Source organism: Netta rufina (assembly GCF_964035555.1).
Source record: "Netta rufina genome assembly, chromosome: 1".
Lineage (NCBI taxonomy): Eukaryota > Metazoa > Chordata > Aves > Anseriformes > Anatidae > Netta > Netta rufina.
In genome coordinates, this window is record NC_140123.1 from 83,642,337 (window position 1) to 83,666,030 (window position 23,694).

A 23,694-nucleotide genomic window follows, 5' to 3' on the forward strand; every position below is an offset into this window, starting at 1 on the left:
CATCTGCACATCAAGGAAGTTCTGAACTTTGCTGAAAGTTCAGGCAGACTGCTGTGGCTTTGTGCATGGTTTTGTGAGCAAAGGGTGTGGGATTTTTTGGATTTATAGCCCTTACTGTTGATCAAGACTTGATTGTTTAATAATGCGATAATTGATAGGCTTAATGTGTCAGTGGCAGTAAGAGAAAGGAGTACTTGAGCCCTTAAGTGGTCGTCATTACTGTCAGAGCAGCACGAGCTCTCTGCACCTCAGGTGGCTGCTCTGCACAAGTTGGGGATTTAGCGGCACCAAATCTTGCGTGATGCTGAAGGCAGAGATGGAGCTACCTGCTCTGATGCTGATCTATCAGCGCTGATGCTTTCCGTGAAGTGACGAGGTTTGAAGCCTGCTGGTTTAGCCACTGTATTTCCGTGGAGTATCACATTTCCTTTAACGATTACTATGGATTGCCTCCCTGACTTATCCTTGCTTCCTGAGGTTTTTGGTTTCCTGACATTGAAGCAATAGAAGCTTCTCCAGAGGTTTAGAACAAAAAGCGAATTGTTGTGGGTTTCCTAAGCTCTGGTGCCTGATTGTTCAGTGTACAGCAGCAGTTCCTCACCACTCATTTTCTTTGAAGCATATGAGCACCTTTGATTTCCCTGTTACATAAATCTCCCTAAAACTAAAGTTCATTGGATGACTCCTGACATTTGAGATGTGTTACAAAATAACACCTCCAGGCTTCTACCTGGAAAATTTTTCAACTTTCCATGAAGTTTTATAAGTGCTTGTAACTTTTTGTAGCTAACCGAGCAATTCCAGGGCAGGGAAATACCCGAAGACCAATCTTTCTTAACTCACTAACCTTTTCCTTAAGTAACGAAGCTCAAGTTGGTCATCATTTTGCTAGATCTGAGATAAGTTCATCTGAAAGAAAACTTTGAAACTTCAGAAGAAATGCGTTGTACTTTCTCACTGCTTACCATTTGACGTAACAGGATCTTTGCAGGAGCTATGTGGTTGATTGGCTTCTCTGTCCAAAAGCAAAAGGCAAGTCACCATGCACGCAGCTAGGAGACTTGATCTGAAGGCTGTAGAAAGACTTTCCTCCTTAACCCATCACTTGATTCTTTTTTTTTTTTTGAAATTAATAAAAAGATGCATGTAAATATTTTTATTTAAATATTTTGAGAAGAGTTTCTGTTTGGCCAGTTTTCAAGGTCACACAACGGTCTGTGTTCTGGTATTATTTCAAAGGACAACTTCATAAACATTTTCTTGTGGTTATCAAAATTGATGCCAGGTTGCATTGCGAGATGTAAATCATTGAAATGTCGGAGCCAGCCTAGCATACCTGAGCTTGTCATGTGGTAGGCAGCTTCCTTACCTGTTTTTCTTTGCTCTTGATCCTTACAATAATAAATACCTTCATAGGTGTATGTACACTTGATACAGTACTTGGGGCTGTGGAGGACCAGCACTTATGGCACGGTTCCTTTGCATTCAGTTAAAGGAACCAGGATTTTTGTGTGCACGTGTGAGGTGATCGGTCACGGCTGTGCGGTGGTCCCTGTGGTTGCAGGCGCTGGTGAAGCGGTGTCTTTTCCTCTCTGTTTTTAGAAAAGTAAACTGGTCCACTGTCAGTATGATGCGGTAATGCTTGAAAACTGCCTGCTCTGTTCTGCACTAAGTGCAGTAGCTAGGTGCTGTGCATTATGAAACTTAACAATTACACAATTTTTTTCACAAACATATTACCGGCCATTTGTGAAGTGTGAAGAAGTTGGAGTTGTGCTTTGTCCTGGAATATTTCAGTGAATTTTGTCTTACCATTACTCTGTACACTTTATGGTGAGGAATACCAACTTGCTAAACATTGGGTTTTATAGGAGGAGAAGTGAAGTTTCTGGGTTTTTAATGACCTGTGAAAGATCTGATCTCATTCAGTTGGCGTGCGAAGTCAGCTTTGGCACAGCAGCGCTGCCACCCTTTGCGTAATGGCTAACTGCATTTTATTGACCTCCTGACTTGCCCTGTGCTCCCCTGTTCAGTTTCTGTCTGTAACCATGAATTGTCTCGAATTCCCAGAAACAGGAAGGCAAAAAGCGTTAGAATAGAGCTGTTTGACCTGATACCATTGGTTTTTCCTCATATTTCCTTAAAAGATACAGAACGTAAGCTCGCTGGACTTTTCTGATGGTTCTCTGTGTTTATAGTGTTTGATACACCTACGTGCTGGGGAATTCATTGAAGAAAAGGTGCTCCTGAAAAACAAACCACCAACAACTAAACAAAACTTGCCGTGCTGCTTGGCTTCATGTTTCACTTGGAGCCAGCAAATTTAGAGGGGCAGTCCTATTAATTCTTACACAGTATGTGTTGCAGTTTTCTATTTGCGTGTGAAATGATGAATATTTAAAATGTCCTTGCTCTTTTCTGAAATAGTGCACACATTCAGGAGGGATCTTTTATATAGCCAAAGCAGGAGGGGAACAAATCTGTCTGTAAGGGATAGTTCTGTATTTCATTTTGGCATTTGGCCTTTAATTATATAGTATAACAGTGCAACTTACGGCACTGTTAAAAGTGAAACTTTCTAGCTTTTAAACTGAAATGGAACTAAGCCAATGCTCAGGTGTTACACAAGAGCTGGCACAAGAGCTCTTTGCCTTGCACTGCAGAAAACCCTTCCTGCGGTGCTGCCCGACTTGGAGACTTCTTATTCCATGTTTAAAAACATGGCCCAGCTGGGAAGTGCTGAAACCTCGTCTGCTGGCTGAGCTTCTCCCTGCCTGAGGCAGGGCCATCTAAAACAAAACAACAAAAGGCTCGGAGGCAGGAAGGTGGTGGGAGCACAGGAGGGGCTGCTCGGGTGGCAGCGGTGAGGGCGTGAAGCCCTGGGCTGCGAGGAGGGAGGTAACGAGAGGGAACTGCTGCCAGCGTGTCAGGCCAGGGGCTGGCTGTGCGTGCTGCGAAATGAAGGCGAGAGGCGGCGCGTGTCTGTTGTACGCTGTTTATTTTTCATGTGGAGCTTGGCTGATAAATAGGACTGAATCAAAGCAACGCTCATGAAAAATAAAACCCAACCATGACTCAGAAGTGCGAAATTGCCCTCCGCGTGTCCGAAGACAATGAGGTTCTGGTTTGCTGGAGAAAGCGTGTGGGTGTCGGTGCCTGTACCGGCGGGGGAAAGGCTTCAGCTCCGCTGTCCTACCTGTGAGGAGGACGCCTGGTACAGGATATGGCTTTGTCACGGGGTGGCCACCTGTGGCTGAGAAACAGCTCCCGCTACGAAGAGGTCGGGCCGCCGAGTTTTTCTCCGGGTCCTATGTACAAGCCGTGGGCGCTGCCTTCTGCTCAGGCTGCTGGGCAGGACGCGCGGTGGAACGGGGACAAGCGGTGGGGCTGGAGAACAAGGAGACCCTGCCCGCCTCCACCGCCTTCGGGCATGGCTCCTCGTGTAAACAGCACCAGTGGGAGGGAGCAGGCGGCTCCACGGCGGGGCAGCAGGTTGCGACGGGAAGACTTCGACTTGCCAAGGACGGGAGGGACCGAGGAGCGCGTCCCTGGTGCGGAGTTACGGTGACGGGCTGCCTGAGGCTGAGGAAGGTCTGCACCGCGTCGCCCCGTCAGGCACAGCAGCTGGGTGAGCCGCGGCGCTCCTCGCACTGCCCCGGGGCAGCAGCAGCCACCCTGCTCCCCATGGCCTCTGCGCAGCCCTGCGGGGGAGCTCGCTGGGCTCCAGAGGACAGAGAGTGCCGTGAGATACTGCTCGGCCTGGCAAAGTGTGCCCGAAGGCAAATCGGTTACCCCGTTATCCCATGGGGCGGGGGGAAGCTGCGGGGAGTGAACGAAGCGCGGGGCTAACTCGGTGCCAGGGGCTGCGATTTACCTGCCTGGAGAGTTTGGGAGGGAGGGCAGGCAGCTACCCAGCGCGTCCCTCGGGAAGGGAGGCTGCTGCGGGCTGTGCTCCCGTCTAAAAGGTTTCCATTGTGTTTTCCAGCCTCTTCTCCCTGTTGGGATAGAGGAATGGCCTCGGGACCCTGTGCAGGGGCTGCGTGTCTATGAGCACATCTTGTTCAGGGTTTTATGAGAAATTTAAACCTAATTGGATTAGGAGCATGTGAGGGCAGTAGCACTGTTGGGCTCGTCGCTTGGCGATGCCTGTCTGGGAGCAGCGGGGCTCCTGGGGGAGAGGTTTGTTCTTAGGCTGCGGGATCCCACGTGCACTTCTGGAATTCACCACTAAAACCCATCAAAGCCCTCAAAGCAGCCGCTGCCCACAGCAAAACGTCCCAGTCAGGACTGGCTTCGTTTACTTACTTGCCTCCGAAGTGCAAAAACGGGGAGTGGAACAGAGGTGGTCGGGCAGCTGCTCAGGCACTAGGAACGTGGGGAACACCGAGAAAGCAAAGGGGCCGGTGCAGCCTGAATGTCCGCGTGCGCCCTGGACAGAGGCTTGGTCAGCAACACTGCGCAGCCTGAGCGCATCGAGCGACCCTCCGCAAACCCCACCGGGCAGCTCTCCGCTCTGCTGGCACCCTCTGGGCAGACCTCAAAGCGAACGAGGTGAGATTTCCTTTCCCGTTTTGCTGCAGCAGCGCCCTTCCTTCCCGTGCTGGAAGAGCTCAGGGTCAGCAGGGTCCAACGCAGCCACCACGGCCGTGGCTTTGCCTGTGCTGCCTGCGGGCTCAGCGCAGGTCCCGCTGGCCCGGCCGCCGCTGGTGGGGCCTCCCGGCACGGCGAGGGAGCGGGGACGGGTTCAGCTCTTCCTGAGATCTCCCTTGCTGTGCTCCAGTCTGTTTTTGACGTCTCCCAGGGCGCGTTCCCTGCTGTCAGAGGGACCCCAGGTGGTCCTCGCGCTTCTCCCCATCCGGCGGTCGAGTTCATAGCTTGTTCTTCTGTCTCATGGTTATAAAAATATATATCTTTATTTTACTTCTCGTCCTCGTCCCCCTCGCTCATGCTGCTGAGGGAGGCGGAGGCAGCTTTAGGAGAAGAGGGAGGGGAGGCTTTATTGAAGACCCAGGGTGGGGACGGCGAGCGGGACGGAGAGCGGCCTCGCGTGGGGCTGCTGCTTGGGCTCTGCCTCGGAGAGAAAGCCTGGAGCATCCGGCCGCTCCGCTCCTGGAACATCTGCTTCTGCGGAAACAAAGGGGAGAGGCGCCGTGAGCAAGGCACAGAGGGGAAGGCGTCCGGGCAAACGGGCTGCTCCGCCTGGGGAGGGCAGAGCAAGCAGCTTCTGCTCTGCAGCACAGCCCAGATGTGCTTTGCCTCTTACACCGTGCCCGTACTGAGTTGGTTTTCACCTGATGAGGTTTTGACTTAGCAAGGACGCCCCTAGCACGAGAGAACTCCGCGTGTTGTCCTGAGCCAGCCCTGGGGACCTCTCCCTGGCTGACTTCAGATGTGTTGGTGATTGTGTCCCACACAGCCGGCTCTCTGCCTGAGCTGCAGGTGCCCCTCGTTCCCAGGCCCTTTTCCTCCCGGTGTGCTGGGACAGGGCACCTCTGCAGGCCAGCAGCTCTGCTCCTCCTCCCCTTCCCCAGGGAGGCAGCCCTGTGCCTGCCCTGTTCTGGCAGCCGCTTCCCCAGGCAGCTGGAGCACGCATCCCCAAACCCTTCAGGTTGGGGGCAAGGGAGTAAATGCCATAATTCAGACATCCACTTAAAAGAGAAACGCGTGCAGGCGCATGTTCTGCTGTGGGCTTTATTGTCGCTTGCTCTGCAAAGCCAAGTGGGGAGCTGCTGGAGCTGGTGGGGTGCAGCCACCCCCACTCTGCAGTCAGGGGAGTGGCTGCAGGAGGCAAATCAATGCTGCTGCTCCTTGGCGCCGGCGTGGCCTTGCTGTCGGGCTCCAGGGCGGGTTGCAGGAGCTCTGCCTCGTGCTGCCGCAGGCTTCATGGGGAGAATGCAAACTCAGAGCGCCTCGCTTCTGCTCTTGAAAGGGGGGAGCAAGAGCTCTCAGCCTCGCCTGGAGCACTGGAAGTCGGCTCGTAGGTGATGCTCAGCTGGAATGGAAGAGCCATCCCCAGCAAGGTTAAGCTACCTGAGAGCAAAACGCTTCCACAGCCCCTGTGCTGGGCACTGCTTGGGCAGCCGAAGTCCCCAGCATTTCTCAGCCTGCAGTTACGTTTGGTTCCTCCTGCAGCTGTTGTGCCCTGTGCTGTCCTTCCCCCAGCCAGGGAGCATGGGGCTGCCCCTCACTCTTCCTCCCCGACCCTTTGCCACTCACTGTTTCCTGACAGAGGAGCAGCAAACGTGAGGTTTTTCCATCAGGTTTCTGCCCTGGGCTGACTCAATCTGTTTCATCCTCTCCCTGAAAATATCCCTCCCCAAAAGCATGGGCTTTGATATGAAATATTTCTTTATCCTGGCCAAGCAAAACGTTTTGTCTCCCTCCTGTCCCTGCCCCCTCCCAGCTGTGTCAGGAAGCTCAGTGACCCTGCAGTGCTTCACTGTATGGTACCGGTGCTGGCGATGGGAGCAGCCCAGCCCCGCCGGGCACTGCCCTGGCTCTGCTCTCTGTAGCCCCCTTGGCTGTGCCCCGGGCTGTAAGGGAGCACCCCACCTTCCTGCTTCATTCTGGGGGAAGACTGGTGCAGAAGCCCTGTCCTGTAAGCTCTGCTTTCTCTCCGCTGATCTCAAGTGCAGCCGTCTGCTCCTGAACGTCTGATGTGAGGCGAGCTCAGTCCCGCGGCACTCCGTGTCGACCAGGAGGGCCCAGGCTGTGCCGTGCTGCTCTCACACCAGAGCAGAGGTTTCACGCCACGTTAATTGCTGTTGTTTCTGACACCTCCATGACTCGCCCAGGCAGGCACACACCGAGACTTGTACAGGTGGGCTAGGCTATGAAGGCGTTGCATGCGTCTTGTCAGCTCGGAAACTGACGTTCTGACCTTTCCCAGAAGCTGCTGGGTTTTTGTGGGTTGCGTGGCCCCCACTTTTAGAAAATTGATGCCAGCATAAAGCATATTCTAATGACTATTTGTGAAATAATAATAGCTTATTAATGGGATGCAAATTGCTGATCTAGGAAGCTAGCATGCCCATAACGATTCCTGTACTTTTAATGTCAACATTAAAAGCAACATCTAACTAACTGTGATACGGCAAATTAATGTTAATAACAGTTTTGACACTAATAGCAAGTTATCAGTATTTTAAAAGTCTTTCCTGCTGCAAGGCTCAAACTGCTTTAAAAAAGCCACAACACCTTTCAGCTCGCTGTCACGGATGCTTTTCCTGCGAGAGTACAAGGAGATTTCACTCCTTTCACTCCCAGGCTTTTTCTTGGCAAAGGTCTCTGATTGCATCAGCTTTCCTACTTTGTGATGCGGACACTAACTCAGAAAACACCCCAGCATCCCCTCAGAACACCTTCACAGAGCAGCTTCTCTCTAATAAGTTGAATTCCATAAAATATTTATCACTAAAGGGCTTTTTAATGTCCTCAGTGTGTGTTTTTGAGGGGGTGGAGCGAGGTAATAGCATCAAGGCTTTGCAATTCTCTTCTCTCTGCACAACCAGGCTCATCTCACCCCCTGTGGCCTTCCCACAACCTGTCAGCACTCTGTTTGTTCAGCACCTGCAGCCATCAGACCATCTCCACATCGGGAACGCTGACTGGCAACCAACACCCTCTCCGTGTGGATGTGGTCAGTGCAGGTAAACCTGGGCTAGTCACCAAGAGTTCACAGCCTTCACTTTCCAAAGGAAAATGATACCACTAGTGAACACTTTGCTAAAATGCCGAGGGTTTGTTTATGAGCAGAGGCTCTGCTGAGATCCTTCCAACACAGCGTGCTATTCACAATGCTGTGTTGTTGGAGTACAGACTGATAAAAGTAAGGTGAGAGAACATCGTGGCTGTGTTGGCTTTTTAAAGCTAATAGTATCTGCTTCACGCCAGTCCTAAACTGTTTGTTTCTGGCTTGCTGCCTCTGTTGACGTTTTGTCTCAAACTGTAATCCATAAGCAGTTAAAGCTGTGCACAATTCTCTTGCAGAGGGTTTGCTCTCAAGTGTGAGGAGGGAGCTGCCTGGCTGCACACCGTGGTGTGAAAAAGCCCCTCTGAAGCATCCTGCTGTTCTGCTCAGTGTTTGTCTAGTTCTTACTCTTCGCCCCTCGGTTTTCTCTGCATGGCTTGCTGCTCTCCTCCCTGCTCCCACACGTTTCCTGAGGCCAAACTAAAGCCTCACTTGGAGCTTGGAGCCAAAACAACACATCTGAGATCGTGCCTGTCTCAAGGGGTTTGGCTGGGGCCTGGGATTTTCACCAGGAAACACCTGCATGGAGCGCTTGTTGGGAAAGGACCAACACCCAGCAAGAAGGGCTGAGAAGTTCTGTACAAACCAATGGCAACCTCTGCATTCAAATTAAGCTTTGCTGCTGGTTTCAAGCTAGCATGGGAAGTGTTACAAGAAAATAAAGCTGCTGCATGTCTGACAGGCTGTCAGAAATGAAAAAAGGGGGCCAGGACTCTCCTGGGGCTCTGGATTGTCACCAACTCGTCACTCGCTGCCTGATTTTAGTTTGATCAGGTAAGGCCTTCGGACTTCTCCCCAGAATGATAGTGTCCCAGCCTCTCAGCTGCCCTACCAAAGCCCTGCAAATCTTTGGTAAATGGGCACTGGGGCACTAGCACTTACCATGGACACCTTCAGAAGTGCTTCTCTTCTACCTGACACTTCTCTGCAGTCAGTGGGGTGACCCTGGCCACTAGAGATGTAAAATCATTTCTCAGAACTTTACATTGGCAGTTTTTAAGGTTAGAAAATGTCATCTTCTATTGTTGAATGCAGAGAATAAATGGAACAACTCAACTTTTCAGTGTTGCTGTTTCCCTCACCACCTTCAGTGAATAATTTCTCTCTGATGTCTGTGTGGGCCCATTTAGTTCTACCAGGGAAAACAGACGGCATCAGCCTGTTTGCTAGTACGTGGCTGTTAGGCAGCACTACTGAATGCAGCATCATACCCAGCACTGCAACTTATTTGACAGCAAGGCATCACCCTGGTAAAAAAAAAAAAATCTATAAACATTAAAGACAGAAGTTGTCCCAAAGGAGCAACAGACACGGCAAATCCTCCTGCTGCAGTACTGGCATGCGTTATTGGATCCAACAAGCAGGTCTGGCACTAGTCTGCTGTGCTGGCTTTTGAAACAAAGACTACAGCAAAAGGATTTGCTCTTGATCTTTGTTATAGGGGGATAAAAAATAATAATAAAAACAACATTCAGATTTCCGGGGATGGCAGAACACCTACCAAAGCTCCATCAGGTCCAAACAGCTCTAAAAAGTTGCCGATAAATTCCCTGGACTTTTCTTCCCATTTCTGAATGAGGTCATGGCTCTTCTCTTCCACCTTGTTAACAAATTCTTTTGATTTTTCTTCCACGTTCTTTACTTTTTCTTTCATTTTGTCGACTTGGTTTTGAAAGCGGTATTTCTTTTCCTGTTTTAAAAGTGTGGACAGAGATTAATACATAGGGATTTGGGAATAATTAGGCACCGAAAGTACAGAAGAAGAAAACAAATCTCATTAATGTATCATAATGCATATGGCCCTGTTTAACTGTTCTCACATTGTATTTATATACACAAATTTAATGTATGTGTAATGAAGTGCAGGAAGTACATACTGGAAATAATGTTTTACATGATTACTATCTTTATTCCACTATGCGACTCTTTACGTATTTGCAAAGTGAATGCAAAGTTGAAAATTTGAAAATTTTGTGAACCTTGTTAAGGGCACAAGTGAGAAGAAATTAACAGCTCAAACTTTGTAGCAAGCAAAAGGCAAACCTCCCTGTGCTCCCTAGCAAATGCATCCCACTGCAGCCTTGCCAGCCTGGATGTTGACCTGGTCCCAAATGCCTCTTTGGTCAGATTGCTGCAGAGCAGAAGGAAAACTCTGTTCACCTCCGAGCCTGGCAAATACAGGAGCTTCTGACTACAACAGAAAGATGGGCATAGGCCCAGGAAACTTAGGATAAAAGAGAACAAACTCCGAATTGCTCGGTAGCACAGACAGAGAGGAAAAGAGAAGATAATGTTGGGATGCTCTCATCTGGCCAAGCTTCTAAAACACTTCAATGCTTAAAGGTTTTGTGTTCTGAAATGCTTCCGTGCTCCACAGACGTACAGTATACAAAACTACCTCAAGCTGTGCCCCTGAAGATAGTATGATCTTCATAGCAGCACGACTCACTACCAGCTTTTAATTTCCTGCAATCTTCATTTAATTGACCCTTTACTTTCAAAATATATACTGTTTATTGCTGGAGGGGGGATGGGGATGGGAGCTCATAAATCACTAGAAAAAAAAGATCTTTGCAGGCCACAAAGCCAAACAAATCAATGAAATCTAAAGAAACTTAACTCATTTTGTACCTAGTAAGTAACCAAGCCTTCCTTCACCTAGGAAACCAACACTTTATTGTCTTGGTGAAATCTCATTTTTTATTTTGAAACACAAAATGCTTCTGGTGAAAAGTAGTATTTCCGCACTCGAATATATAAGCTAAATAATCAGTGTCAGGAGGGACTTCAGAAAACATCAGTGTTTTTGAGTGTTATAAGCCTAAGATGTGTAACAGTATCTAGTAACAGTAGTTAAAAAGTAACTTTAAGACCCACCAAGGCATCCAGCGTGCCCTAATTTAAGGGATATTTGCAATAGTGAACCTTAATGGGTGGAATATTTGGAGCAGGATTGTTTAGAGGTGTAGAAGACCAAAAAGAAGTGCAGTGAAATAAATACTTATGCCCTGTGTACTGTCATTTATCTGCCAGACTTCAAAATAAGAAACAATAAAATCCTAGTGACGTGACATGATTTAGTCCTTCACAAGGGGATTTCCCAGCCCCAGAGAAGAGGGGATGCCTCCTATGACCTCGCCCTATCACAACAAAGATTTCAGTAATGTAGGGACTTGAAGCTGGGACTTGGAACAGAAAATGGAGGGAAACTTTCATTTCTGCTACTTTATGGGAGGGCAAGGTGCGGTTCTGTATGTGGAAGCTGCATAACTTGAGCTAATAAGTTTTCTGAGAAATCTTTTCAGAGAGCACTCTTGCCCTACCTATTGTGCTACATATTGTGTCTTCTGATCTCTTCAGCATCATTTAAGCATTAGCTTCCTGACATACTTCCTTGTGTTTTAAAATCCATTTTAGCTTCCTCTAGTCATCTCTTGTCTCGGTTGTTTTTGTTTTTATCTTGTCTCTCTGTCGAGAAACTTTGGATATCAGAATCTTCGCCTTCTGTGCTGCCTTCTCACGATGGGAATAGAGAAACAGATCATCTCTTGGGTCAGTGTCTGAGAAGACTGCAGCTGGGGAGTTATTTTCTTCCTACTATGTTATTATGTCAGGAGAACAGGGAGCAGCAGCTTTGTTACCAATGTGAAAGTGTAAGATGGAAATGAAGCTACTAATTAATAGGAGTAATTAAAACTATCCTCAGCTTACCAATTCCTTTTAAGTGAAGTTCTTCACGGCTCTGCCTTCTATTTTTAAAACACTGTCTTAGCCTGTATGCTACATTTGGGGTCCTACGAGAGGCTGTTTCAGAAGCGACAGGGTGAGTGTACTCACGTTTATAAAACTAACGTTCAGCTCTTTGGCGGTGTATCCCCGTTGGAGGTTGCGTCGGGCATAGACGTCGTAGTCGCGGACGATCCTTGTGATGATATCTGACGTGGAGATGCCCTCAGTTCTCTGCGTCGGTACGAACATCCCTGAGCAAAGTGGGAAAAGAAAGCCAGCTGGGAAAGCACGGCAGGACCGGGCACTGTGGCAGGTAGCTGAGAATGGATACAAAAACGCCTAACCATAGTCAAGACATTTGCAATTCTGGCCATCTTCCTCCTAGCTTATTTTCTCTCCCTCACGTGTGAGCTTAGAGAAAGCACTAGGTTGCTACATGGTTTGTTTTCCCTCAGCCTGCAGAAAGGCTAAAACTTGCACGGTGTCAGTTGTGATGCAGGAAGCCAGACTGGCTCCTGAGCCAGCCCCTGTTTAACCTTATCTAAAAGGCTGGGGGGAGCAGTTGGCCTCCACTCACGCTACTGAAAGGCTGTTTGGGCTCTCCAGCGTATTGCCACTCTCCACTCCATTTCTGTGTTGCACCATCTGACAGGCTTTGTTCTGCTGAGCGGTAAAACAAACCACTGGCCAAAGCCACGGAGCACCTTCAGGTAGAAGATGTATACTCTGCGTTACAGGAAAAGGAAAACACCCAGGAAATGCTGACAGCTTGTAACAGGCACAGGGCAAGTAATGGTGGTGTGAGCAAACGTGGCTGTACACACTGTGGGGTCTGAGGCCACCAGTCTCGACAGCCCATTTCATGTACACCTGGCCATGTTAAGGGGTTGGATAATCGCTCTCCCTTTCCAACTAATTCAACTGTCAATTTATTAATACTGCTTGATTTTCCTCAACGCAGCTGAGCAATATATTGCTCCTCTTCAAGGCAGGCTCACTTAACCTGTTGAAGCAAGTCACAAAGGCAATAATAATAGAATACTAGCTCACCTTGTTTTAGTAGTTATTTAGGGCTACCAAAATTACTGCTATCACTTACATGTAATTGCAAAATTAAACTGCTGATGAGAGAGAGATAAGTTAAGACTTAAGATTTTGAAAAAAAAAAGTGCCTTGCCTTAAAAGGATGCTATAGCTATTGACAAATCCGTCTTCACACATTCACTGGAAGTAGGCAGGCACTGCTAGCCAATTTCACAGGGTTAGAAAAAGAACTGGTGAAAGAATCAAGAAACTTAGCAGCCTCCTGCGACTAAATGATAAGTGATACCTTCTCTTTATGATCTCTAATTACTATTCTGCTCAAAAATAGATTGTTTTAATCATGAGCAGAGAGGGTTCCCTGTTCCCTGATCACGCTTTTCAGGCATGCAGTAGTCACTCAGGAAACTATTTTTGGAACCCACTTTTAGCCAAAAACCTTTATCGACAGGAGCTACAAGAATTCATTAAGAAAACCCAAACCCTACCCTTGCTAAGCCAAGTGCTGAATTGTTTTCCAGTAAGTGGACAAAGCCACATGTGAGAACATCACCTTTAGTCACTGATTTTGCTTTCATTGGCTCCATGTGTTAGACTGATTGATGTTTTCAAACCTAATTGTTTACAAATGTACAGAGGTTTAGGCAGCACACCACTGCACAGCTCCCAGTTGTCCATATGCTCTCCCACCCATTGACTAGATACAGGGAACTAGTAGTGCATGGGAATCTACACAAAGAGCTCCACATTTCCCATTTGCTTTTCTGCTTGCTAACTACTCAATGTGGGAAAATGAGAGTAATGGAACTGAGGAAAAAGCACAAATGCATCCACAGCATTGGTCTATTTAAAACACAATACGCTACAGGAAATTCATTACTGTCATAATATTGTTCTGGAGTGTCAGGACTACTGTCACTCGAACTCAAAACCCTTCACAAGTTACATTATTCCCATTTTACATCTAACAAATTTCAGTCATATAAGGTTGAAGCACTTCTCCAGCATCCTGCAGTGACAGACAGGACAGAACACGTCTCTGAAGCTGTAAGTTCATAGTTTGTTGGGCAAAGTTTGAGTTCCTCATAAGGATGCACGCGCATTAGACCCATTCCTAACAACAGCAGAGGAAGATGTGCCAGGTTTGGGCATGCTCCAGCTCAGTTTGATAACAACAGAGTGACACCAAGGGCGCCTGTTCTGTTGTACTGTTAGCTCGGCACCTTATAGGTCTAAGTCAAAATAGCTTCCCAGCCAGCACGCATTCTGTGTGTCCCTCGGTGACCTGTCCTTACCAGAGGTATGTTTGTCCCATTGCCTAGTAAAGGAAGCTGGTGCTGGCTCTGAAGCTGTAGCAAAAGCAGTTCCCAAAGGAGGGTTGTGAGTCTGACACTACAGCGATGTTTGCGTTTGGAAAACGATCAAGAACTGCTGCTATAAAAAGCTTATGCTTTTAGCTTGGGTCAATACCTGGCCTACTGCTGTCATCGTATAGCTTGGGAATGTCACTTTGCACTGCAAACTATCAGCAGGCAGATTTGCTCTGGAATTCTTTTAAGCGCCCAAAACACGTTCTTGTAGACCTGGAAGAGGATGGATTCCCCCGTGGTCAAAGCAGCACCTCCAGGGAGCAGCGGAAGAAAGGAACGACCAGTTCCTACTCCTGTACTGGTCACTGTGCTGGGATAGCTGTTGCCTGCAAACGTGGCTAAACATGGTCTCCTCAGATTTAATTCAGCTTCCATGAACCAAAGAGAGACAAACTCCTGATGACTTCAGCATGTTCACATTCAGTGTAATACTGTAGTCAACCAAATAGCTAACTGGTCATGCCAATTAATTACTCTGGCACTCATTTAAACCATCTGCCAGTGTAGTGAAAAGAACCCTCAGTGCAAATCACAAGTGGATCCTAATGACTCCTGAAGGCTGATGGTGTGCCTTCCCGCAATAAAGGCTGTTCTGTGTCAAGGAGTCATCAGTTTGTGGTTACCACCAACTGCAATTGGCTGGGCTGCTGTGGGAACTGAACTCATTTTTATTAGTTCAGAGATCTTAGTTGAGCAACCTAAAATCAGTTAAATAAAAAAAGAAAAAAAGAAAAAAAGAAAAAAGAAAAAAAGAAAAAAAGAAAAAAAAGAAAAAGATGGGGCCCCTTTTTGATAGACTTGAATGGTTTCCTGGGGTTATGGCAAGAATTCAGCCAAGGACATTGTGATTTTGCAAAGTGAATCTTTCTGCTGATGCCAGCAATACCTACTGTGAGGGTGTACGAGAATGCAGTATTATCTCTGCTGCTTCTTTCTCAGCAGTTGTGGTCAAAAGGCAGTAAAAGAGTTTGAGCCAAGGCTGAAAAGAAAGGTGCTAGTAGTGTGAAGCTGCCCTTACCTGCCTCCTTTATGTGCTTGTATACATCATCTGAGCCAGCAGAGGAGTACGGGATGTCATCGTGGGCTACAAAGTCAATCTGCCAGTGAACAGAAGAAGAATCAAATGCCACCATCACTGAATTTTGGTTCAATGAGGGGTCTTTGTGGAGGATCAACTCTTTTCTTGACTTCATCTGACTTGCTTTTGACTTTCTCATCCTAAAGCCATCACCTAGAATATTGCACTAGATTTAGGCCTAAAACTACTATGTTCTGTGATCAGTTAGGAAAGTACACAAAGCTTGTCTCCAGAAGCATTGTCATTAATGCACTGTCTGCCTTTTAGAGGACATGCTGTATTTTTATGTATTCCTGGCCAATTATTGCACCTGTTGACATTAATGGGAAATGTGCCTTTAATCCAGGACTTTAATAGGGCTTCAGTCATGACAGGATAACTTTACTGATCTCCTCATGATCTCCTTTCCTGAATGTCAATTTACGGATGACTCCTTAGTGCTGTTTTGCCATTCAGAAACCACCCCGGCATTCCGAGAAATCACCCCAGCACACTGAGAAAAAAACGGCAAGAGAAATACAGCTTTTTCTGACAAAGGCTAAGGCAAGCAATGCAGCGTAACTGATTTCAGTGACTGGAGCTAACTGAATTAAATAATTTACTCCAGCTGATACAGGTTCACAGGCTTGCTGTTATCTTCAACTGTCCATCTGTACAGGGGAGGGAGGGACAAGGGAGGAACGCACCTTATGTTTTTCAAGAAACTCCGGTGTCAGCGTCCAGGGCGCATCTCTGATGACCTCATCCACATAGCGACAGTGCCTGAGGGCTTCGTATCTCTCAGTTTCGTTCATCACAGTGAAGCCTTTGAACTTATGAGTTAAATCATCACTGCAAACTAAAATATGGAAGTATCAACAAAATGGCCCCATGCGCTGCAGAAATTGCTTGACCAGCCATTTATTATTTCCTGCTAATTGCATTAAGCACTTGGTTATTACAATTTTAGGCAGCTCCAGGGCATCTAAGAATTGAGTTCTGCACAGAGTTGGCAGGTACAACCAGAGATTTATGGCAGCTCCTTCCCTTCTCAACTGCAGTCAGACCCTGAGTGAGATACTGCAGGACATCTCAAGGGGTGCTGTACATGCACGCTGAGGCAAGTGAATCCACTACAAGGGGGGATTTTGGACAATGTTTTAAAAATAAACAGAAAGTGCAGTGTCAGCAACCACACAGTGCTGACAACGCTCATGTATCACAAAATGGTTGAGGCAGGAAGGTACCAGGACATCACATAACCCAACCCCCTCCTCACAGCTGGGTCAACTACAACAGGTTTCTCAGGGCCACGTCCCAGAGACGGAGACCCCACAGCATTTCTGGGTGTCCTGTTCCAGCGTTCAGCCACCTGCACAGTAAAAATGTTTGCTCTTACACGAACAAAGTTCTAAATGATTAATTTGCCTACACAGCTCTAAATCATAGCAGAAAAGTTTCTCACTAAATAAACACTGATAGAAAGTAAGCCAGGGCAGTTTTTATAGGAGTCTGTCTCTGAATTTAGCTTTGAGTTCAGCAGAGTTCATAGAAAGAGAAGTAAGGCTTGTGCCACGATCAAATGGGAAATTGCAGAAGGAAACCTCATGGAAAGGACTGGAAGACGCTATGATGTGCTCTCGTGCAAAGAACAGAGTTAAAAGCCCAGGAATCCTGCATCTTTAACTCTGGATGTACCAATACCGTATCACATATTGCTTTTAAATTGAGAGGGAGGCAACGTCTGCATTACTGGGGGACTATAAAAGCTGGCTGTTATCCTTCTACCCACACAATGTTGCAGGAGAGGCAGTGGCCTGTCCCTGGAGCTGTAACTGTCTGGCATTACAGCTACAATAGCCATTTGATGCCCCGGGTGGAATAGTTTGATACCATCACCACAGGTCGAACCCACGCCTTTGGGTCTCACTTTTCTGCGACACCTGGACAAACGGTAAATGTGCTTGACAAATGATAAATGCAACATTATTAGTGCTGCAGGAGGGTGTGATAGCAGCCCTGCAGCTGCTGCTTCTTTCTAATTTGAAAACATCAACCTATCAGACAAGGCTCTGACAAAGGTGCAGCCTCTTTTGAGATCTAAAATGGATGTTCTTGCTGTGATGGTAATGAAGGGCCTTTAAAGCAGGAAAAATGTAGGAGGGTTTAGATAGCCCTGGAGTTTGTGCAAAATTCAGTCAGGTAATAATATATATGTATTTCAGCTAGCTAAATGCTACTCTATCCTATTATGTCATTTTTGATGCCTGCTGACAAGAAATTTAATGGAGATCAAAGCATTTGCAGTAGAAACATCCCTTCTGAAATTGTATTTATATTTCTTTACACACTTTATATCATCCTAAAGCTACCCTCCTCTGGAAGAAAGGGTCTGCTAAAATTATTGGAAAACAGTAATTTTTGCTTGAATTCTGTAGAAAGGTTTGATTTCGATCTTTGATTACTATTTATTCATGTACAGTGCAGACACAATATGTCTGTATTTCCTTTTGATCCTGTCATCCTGCTCTAATGACTGATTTGAGAAAGTATAAATATCTTTACAAAAAAAAAAAAAACAAAAAAACTTAGCTCCGAATAATTATTTTCACAATAAGAAATAAAAGGGATTGGTTGTGGTGCCAACCAACATGTATGACACCAGTGCTTTTGCAGCACAAATTGTATGTGGGTGTGGAAAAATGCCCATTTTATAAACATGCTAAGATACAGTGCATTGCTGGGAAAAGGTATTGATGAGTGCTGGCTGCTTTGTCCTTCACTCCAAAAATAAAGGGCAAAGTGTAGCTATGCCAGGAAATTCAAAGGAGCTAGACTTTTGCCCCAAAGCTCCTTCCCAGATCCATGACTCCACTCCCCTCCCTTTAAAAATAAGAACAAAATCTACATAACCATCATTTTTTTTAAGCCTCATTCTTTTGCACCTCCACATGCTTCTTCTGCAAGATACCTGTCTCCAGAGAGAACAGGAGTCCTAAATTTTTCCTTCACAACAAGGGGATGTTGTTTCCCTCCCAGGAAGCTCCATCTGAATTGCCACCATTTATAAACTTAACAGTAAAATGTAAGATTGTGTTTATGCGGAGATTTTGCCTTTTTTCTGTGTTAGGTTTTTTTTGCCTTCCTTTTAACTGATTTGGGACAAAGACACAAAATCATGTATTTATAAAGTGTCTGAAGGTTGCATTCACATTCTCTTTATCATCATTTCTGTAAGCGTTTGAGAAGCAGCTGAATGTTGCTGTGCAATGTTTATGAGAGACCTATCTCAAACCCAAAGGTGCAGGGAAGTTGGAACTGAAATGCATGTTCATGAGGCCTCACGAGAGCCGCGTGTGCACAGCCAGCTAAGCAGGAAACAGTCACTCTCCCTCCGGTGACTTCTCTGGCATATACCAACTGCTGAGCATCTGTTAGCAAGCTGCACAGCAAAAAAAGAAGATAGTTGTGGAAAAAAAATATGAAAAGAAAGTAACCTGCCTGGGGACACTTATAAGCTGAAAAATATGTTCAAATCATAACCTACATTTAGGTCTCCAATGATAACGGTCTGAATTTAGCTTCTCTGCTGATGTTGAAGGTTGGGCCTGCAGACTCAGTACTGACCCAGCAGCCAGGGGACGTGGGCTGTGTCTGACTGGCAGAAGGACTGAAGAGCCAGAAATAAATGAGTGGTTGATCTCATTCACTCATCTCCATCTTTGAACAATTTTGAGTGAATAACTGAAAAAGGTAAATTATTCATATGGAGCTATTCTAAGCTCAGAGTCATGCAGGCACCTGCTTTAACTAGAATGGGAATTGTGCCTGTGCTGCTGAGGGCAGAATTTGACTTTTACTTTAATTGATTCAATTATAAGACATAAGTCAAGGCAAATCGCCTATAGAAAGCCCCCAGAGTGAAAGCAGCATTCAAAGTCATAGTGCATAACCAGCTGGGGGTGAGAGCACAGCAATAACGCTTATGCTGAAGCATAGAAACAAAACTCCAGTGCAAGAAATAACTCTGATCTTACCTCCTACTAATAAGTAGCTATTTGGGAATAGAGTTTTGGCTTGCATAAGAGCTCTAGCATGGCCAGAGTGGAAGAGGTCAAATATCCCATCTGCATACACTCTGACAGGTCTGTCAACTGTAAAGAAAGAAACACAATAGTGATTTTCCAGACCCAAAACAAGTTGCACTTAATTCTACTGGACAAGTTTTTGTTCCCAGATAAGATCACTGTGGAGATTTACCCCCGTTCTGATATTCAAAATACACTGTGGGTGAACTTCCAGTGTTTTATGCTGCTTATAACTTCTCCTTCTCTGTGCTCTCTGCTGTTTTCTCTCAGACTTAGCCTATTTATTATCATCGATCATCCCTGTATTTTAATTTAGAAAAAATGTCATCTTCCTGTCTCATTCAGAGTTCCACCATATGTCTTGTTCTTTTCCCTCTGCTTTTCTAGTTAGTTCTGCCTTCTGGATTTTTTGAAATTTTTCCTTATTTTTTTTTTTCCTATCACCTCACTTCTCCACTCTGGTCTGTGTCTTTCTTTTTTTCCACAGCCTTCACATAAACACTTCATTACCCTTTTTTAATATTTCCCCCAAGATCTCTTTTTCTCATCAATGAGTCTATCTTCTTTTTTTTTTTCACCATCCACCTGCTGTCACCCTTGTAACTCTTTCTTTCTGCATGAAATTTTCAGCAGCAGTCTTCAGACAGAAAAGGTAAAACTTGCTTTACCAAATGACAGACCTGACAACGGTGTGTAGCGGGTTTATGTGGCAAGGTTTTTGTAGTGGAGGCTGCAGGGGTGGCCTCTGTGAGAAGAAACCAAAAACTGCCCCATGTCAGATAAGGGCCCGTTTCAGACAGCTCCAAAGGGATCCACTGCTGGCCAGAGCAGAGCCAGTAAGTGATGTTGTTTGTGCCTCTGTGAGAGCAGATTTAAGAAAGGGGAAAAAAAAAACTGCTGTGCAGCTGGGAGAGAGGAGTGCGAACCAGCCCTGCAGCCCCCAGGTGAGTGCAGCAGGAGGGCAGGAGGTGCTCCAGGCAGGCAGCAGCAGTTCCCCTGTGGCCTGTGGAGAGGCCCCTGGTGGAGCAGGCTGTCCCCCTGCAGCCCATGGGTCCCACACGGAGCAGATCTCCACGCTGCAGCCCCCCCGTGGGTGGAGAAGCCCCCGGTGGAGCAGGTGGATGTGGCCTGGAGGAGGCTGCAGCCCATGGAGAGCCCCCGCAGGAGCAGGCCCCGGGCCGGAGCTGCAGCCTGTGGAGAGGAGCCCACGCAGGAGCAGGGGGTCTGTGGGGAGCTGCCGCCCACCCAGGCAGTGGGGGACCCGTGCTGGGGCAGTTTGCTCCTGGGGGATGGACCCTGTAGTGACCATGAAGGAGCAGCAGAGACGAAGCATCAGGCACTGACCACAGCTGCCATCCCCAGTTCCCCTGCACCACCTGGGGGGGGACATAGAAGAGCGTGGATGGAGGGGAAGGTGTTTTTAATTTGCTTTAAGTTTCTCACTGCTCTACCTTGTTAGTAAGAGTTAATAAATTTTACTGATCTCCTTATGCTGAGTTTGTTTTGCCCATTATGATAAACAGTGAGTGCTCTCCCTGTCCTTATCTCAACCCTTGAGCCTTCTTCACATTTTCTCCCTCTTTTCCTTTGAGCAGGGGGAGTGAGAGAGCTGTCATGGTGGACCTCAGCTGCTCAGCTGAGTAAAACCACCACAGTGCCACATAATAGCCACCTCCAAGCAAAAGGACAGCAGAGATGATAACAACAAAGATCCAACATTCACGGACTGTACTTTACGTATTTGGGACTTTCTGTGAAATCATTCTGTTCCCCAAGCCCGATCACAGAGATAAGTCTGGCAAAAATGTCTAGACAGAGTTCAGAAATTGGGCATGGTTTCTTTGCAAAGGGCAAATGGCCTTTAAGGCCACTTAAGGTCTGATGTGGTCAACAAGAACATGAGTGAAAGAAGACATTTTCCAGCATACATAGGCAGCATGTGAAGAATCCCCAAAGTAGCCATTAATCAACACAATTTTTAGGCTGTCTGGAGCAGGCTGGCAAGCCTTCCTTTTGACCAACATGCAGACACCCATGAAACATCAAACTCTAACTTGAAACATTTCCCCTTGTTGTTTCTCCTGCTGAAGACAACGGTCCTCTAGTTACTTGTTCCTTCCCCATTAGCTAATAGCACCAGATACCAGGCTGGCCTTTCTGCTTCCAAACGGAAGGCAAAAGTGAGTATTGATACAGGGCTGTAAGGGAGAGCCTGTGGTTTGGGAGTGCCCATGGTCCTGCTGATGTAGCTCTCCACACATACCTGGTGTTCCCAGGCGGGCTTGTGCAATGGTTAGCTTCTCGTGGGGTGCTCGGCACTGACAGCTCGTTTCATCTGCAAATGGGGCAGGTGCCGTCAGAGTCTGGAAGGGGGGGAAAACACAAGGTCAATTTGTTTTTCCATCGAATAGTCAAAAAAGAACCATTCAACTGTGTTGTAACCAGGCTTAATGCTGGCTTGTTCCATGGGGACTTTTGCTTTCTGGTCACCCTTCAGCATATACAATTCATACAGTATGAAATATGACGACAATATGGCTTTCTAAATACAACCCAATTCATTGCCTGTCTTGAGAAGCTCGAGCGATGTGAATTGAGAGCAGATACATACTTGCTCTGTTTGCAGGACAAAGTCAGGTCTGATGGTTATTTGTCCAAGCAATTTAATCTTTGCTTTGGTCTCAACAAGTCCAAAGGCCCAAGATACAAGATGCATCCTCCTATGTGGAAATCACAGCTGGAAAAACTAATCGGGATTTAGAATGCTATAAACAGGCCATCTCCTCACAAGCACCAGTTCCTTCCACTGACAAAACATCAGGACAGATGACTGGGACCACAAGCTGTTTTATTGTGTTTTTAATCAGAACCTTAGGCAATTTTGAGGAGCCGTTCAAGATAAAGCCAAGACCGCAACCAGAAGTCCCACCTAGCTAAAGCAAGCTGAGCTGCAATTCCTTTCTCTACTCCAACATGTACTGTAACAGTACTAAAATGCTCTGCGATCAGAGCACCACGAGGGTCCTTGCTCTGAAGAGCTTATAACCTAAAGATATTACAGAGAGAGTGAGGACGTGTGAAGAATGACGTGGTATTATCTGTCAGGAAACCTGGCTACAGACATTACTTTTTCTGCCCATGCCTCTGTAGGAAGTTATCAGCAATAAGAATCTCAGATATTTATTATCTGCCATATGGTCTGATATGAAAAAAAAAATGCTTCTCCTGCTCTAGGCTTGAAATCTTTATGGAATCACAAAAAAAACAAGCTATCATTAGCTGAGATTTGGGCTGCTTTGTTTTTGAGAAATGAGGTGGTGGTTAAGACAAGCCGAGGGAAATATTTCACTTACTTTGCCTCCACCATGATACAGCTGGGACCTGGTGACCTTGCACCAGTGGTTTGGCTTGGTTTTGACAGTCACCATTTATACAAGACACGTTTGTCACTATCAGTTTGTGCACCCAGGGTTGATAGTAACAGAATCTCTCTTCCCTCTTATTTACCACTTCTTCAGCTTTTAGATGCTGAACACTTGATCACCAAGCATTTATTTTCTTTAGCATCCCTGAGACATGTTAACCCAAAGACATGTATTGCCTAATTGCTGCTGTCCTCTGGGCTCACTGGCTTGTTGCACGGTAAGCTCAGAGAATAGTATTAAAACAACAGCAAAAGGCGACCTCTGAGATTCACTGTCAGCTCTTTCTGCTTTGGGATTTACTAGTCAATCTGTTCCCCAAAAGCACTCAACCTTTATATATAATTCTTTTATTTTTCTTCGATCTTTCCTTCCTTTCTTTGCAAGCTCAAGAGCTACAGGAAATCACCCAAGGTAACTTTAATACATTAGTGCTGAAAATCACAGCGTCTCCGCACAGACAAGGCTAAAATTGAGAATCCACGGCAAGCTCCACATCTCTGCTTGGGCTTCACGGGAGGGAAGTGTTTGGCTGGCCACCCACGTAGCACAGCGTCGAGCATTGCACATAATCATACAGTGCGAGCTCCTTTCTTTATTTTCTAAATACCGTCTTTTTGCTTCTGTCTTTGTGATCCCTGAGTGCTAACCTGTCTTTTTATCTCCAAGCAAGGTCAAGTTACACAACAGCCCGCACCACCTGGTTCACGCTGGGATAAAGAGGAAGGCAGAAATGTTAAAACAATAATGGCTATGGTCTGGGGCCTGCAACTGGTAATCAGATCCTAGCTTGGTAGAGGCCGTTGCCTTGGAGATTATTTGAAGAAAATAGGCCTGGTTCGCAGCAAGATTTATTTTTTTGTGACTAGGCAAACACTGTAGTGCTTTTTGTCCGTGTAAACGCCCGTGCAACACCAAGATTTTCCTTGTGGTCCCCACTAAATGGAGAACTACCACTGTCAGCTTCCCCTCGATCCCGTTTTTGTAAACACTCATCATTACCGCTCACTTTACGGCCAAGGGCTTAGAGCCACACTCGTCAATATTTCCACTGCTCTCTGGCCTCTCAGTCACTGGATATTAAAATGCATTACACACGGTAAATTAAAATCAGCCAAGTTCTGTCAACGAGAGAATGTGTGCTGACGGATCAAGTGAGACACAGCAATAGCTCCCAATTGGTACATCCAATATTATTTCATTGTCTCTGGCCCAGAAAAGTTGCCGCAGAGCTTAA

The 23,694-nt window shown here is 46.4% G+C and overlaps 1 protein-coding gene across 4 annotated transcripts in view; it reads right to left on the bottom strand.

Moving 5' to 3' along the window:
- Positions 1-2,981: 2,981 nt before the first annotated feature.
- The window catches only part of PCYT1B (phosphate cytidylyltransferase 1B, choline), a 28,300-nt gene continuing 7,587 nt past the window's right edge, over positions 2,982-23,694 (bottom strand). The window contains exons 2-9 of one of the 4 annotated variants that reach the window (XR_014618893.1): positions 21,299-21,398; positions 18,985-19,101; positions 15,655-15,806; positions 14,909-14,987; positions 11,588-11,730; positions 9,252-9,440; positions 4,306-5,124; positions 2,982-3,716 (exon numbers count right to left, since the gene is read on the bottom strand). Coding sequence is in view for 2 of the 4 variants with exons in the window: in XM_084296464.1 (XP_084152590.1) it covers positions 4,918-5,124; positions 9,252-9,440; positions 11,588-11,730; positions 14,909-14,987; positions 15,655-15,806; positions 18,985-19,101; positions 21,299-21,398 (987 nt within the window). In the remaining 2 variants the exon portion in view is untranslated. Of the gene's footprint in view, positions 5,125-5,810; positions 5,993-9,251; positions 9,441-11,587; positions 11,731-14,908; positions 14,988-15,654; positions 15,807-18,984; positions 19,102-21,298; positions 21,399-23,694 lie in introns of those variants that run through there. The other 3 variants (XR_014618894.1, XM_084296464.1, XM_084296465.1) reach the window with 3 other exon arrangements.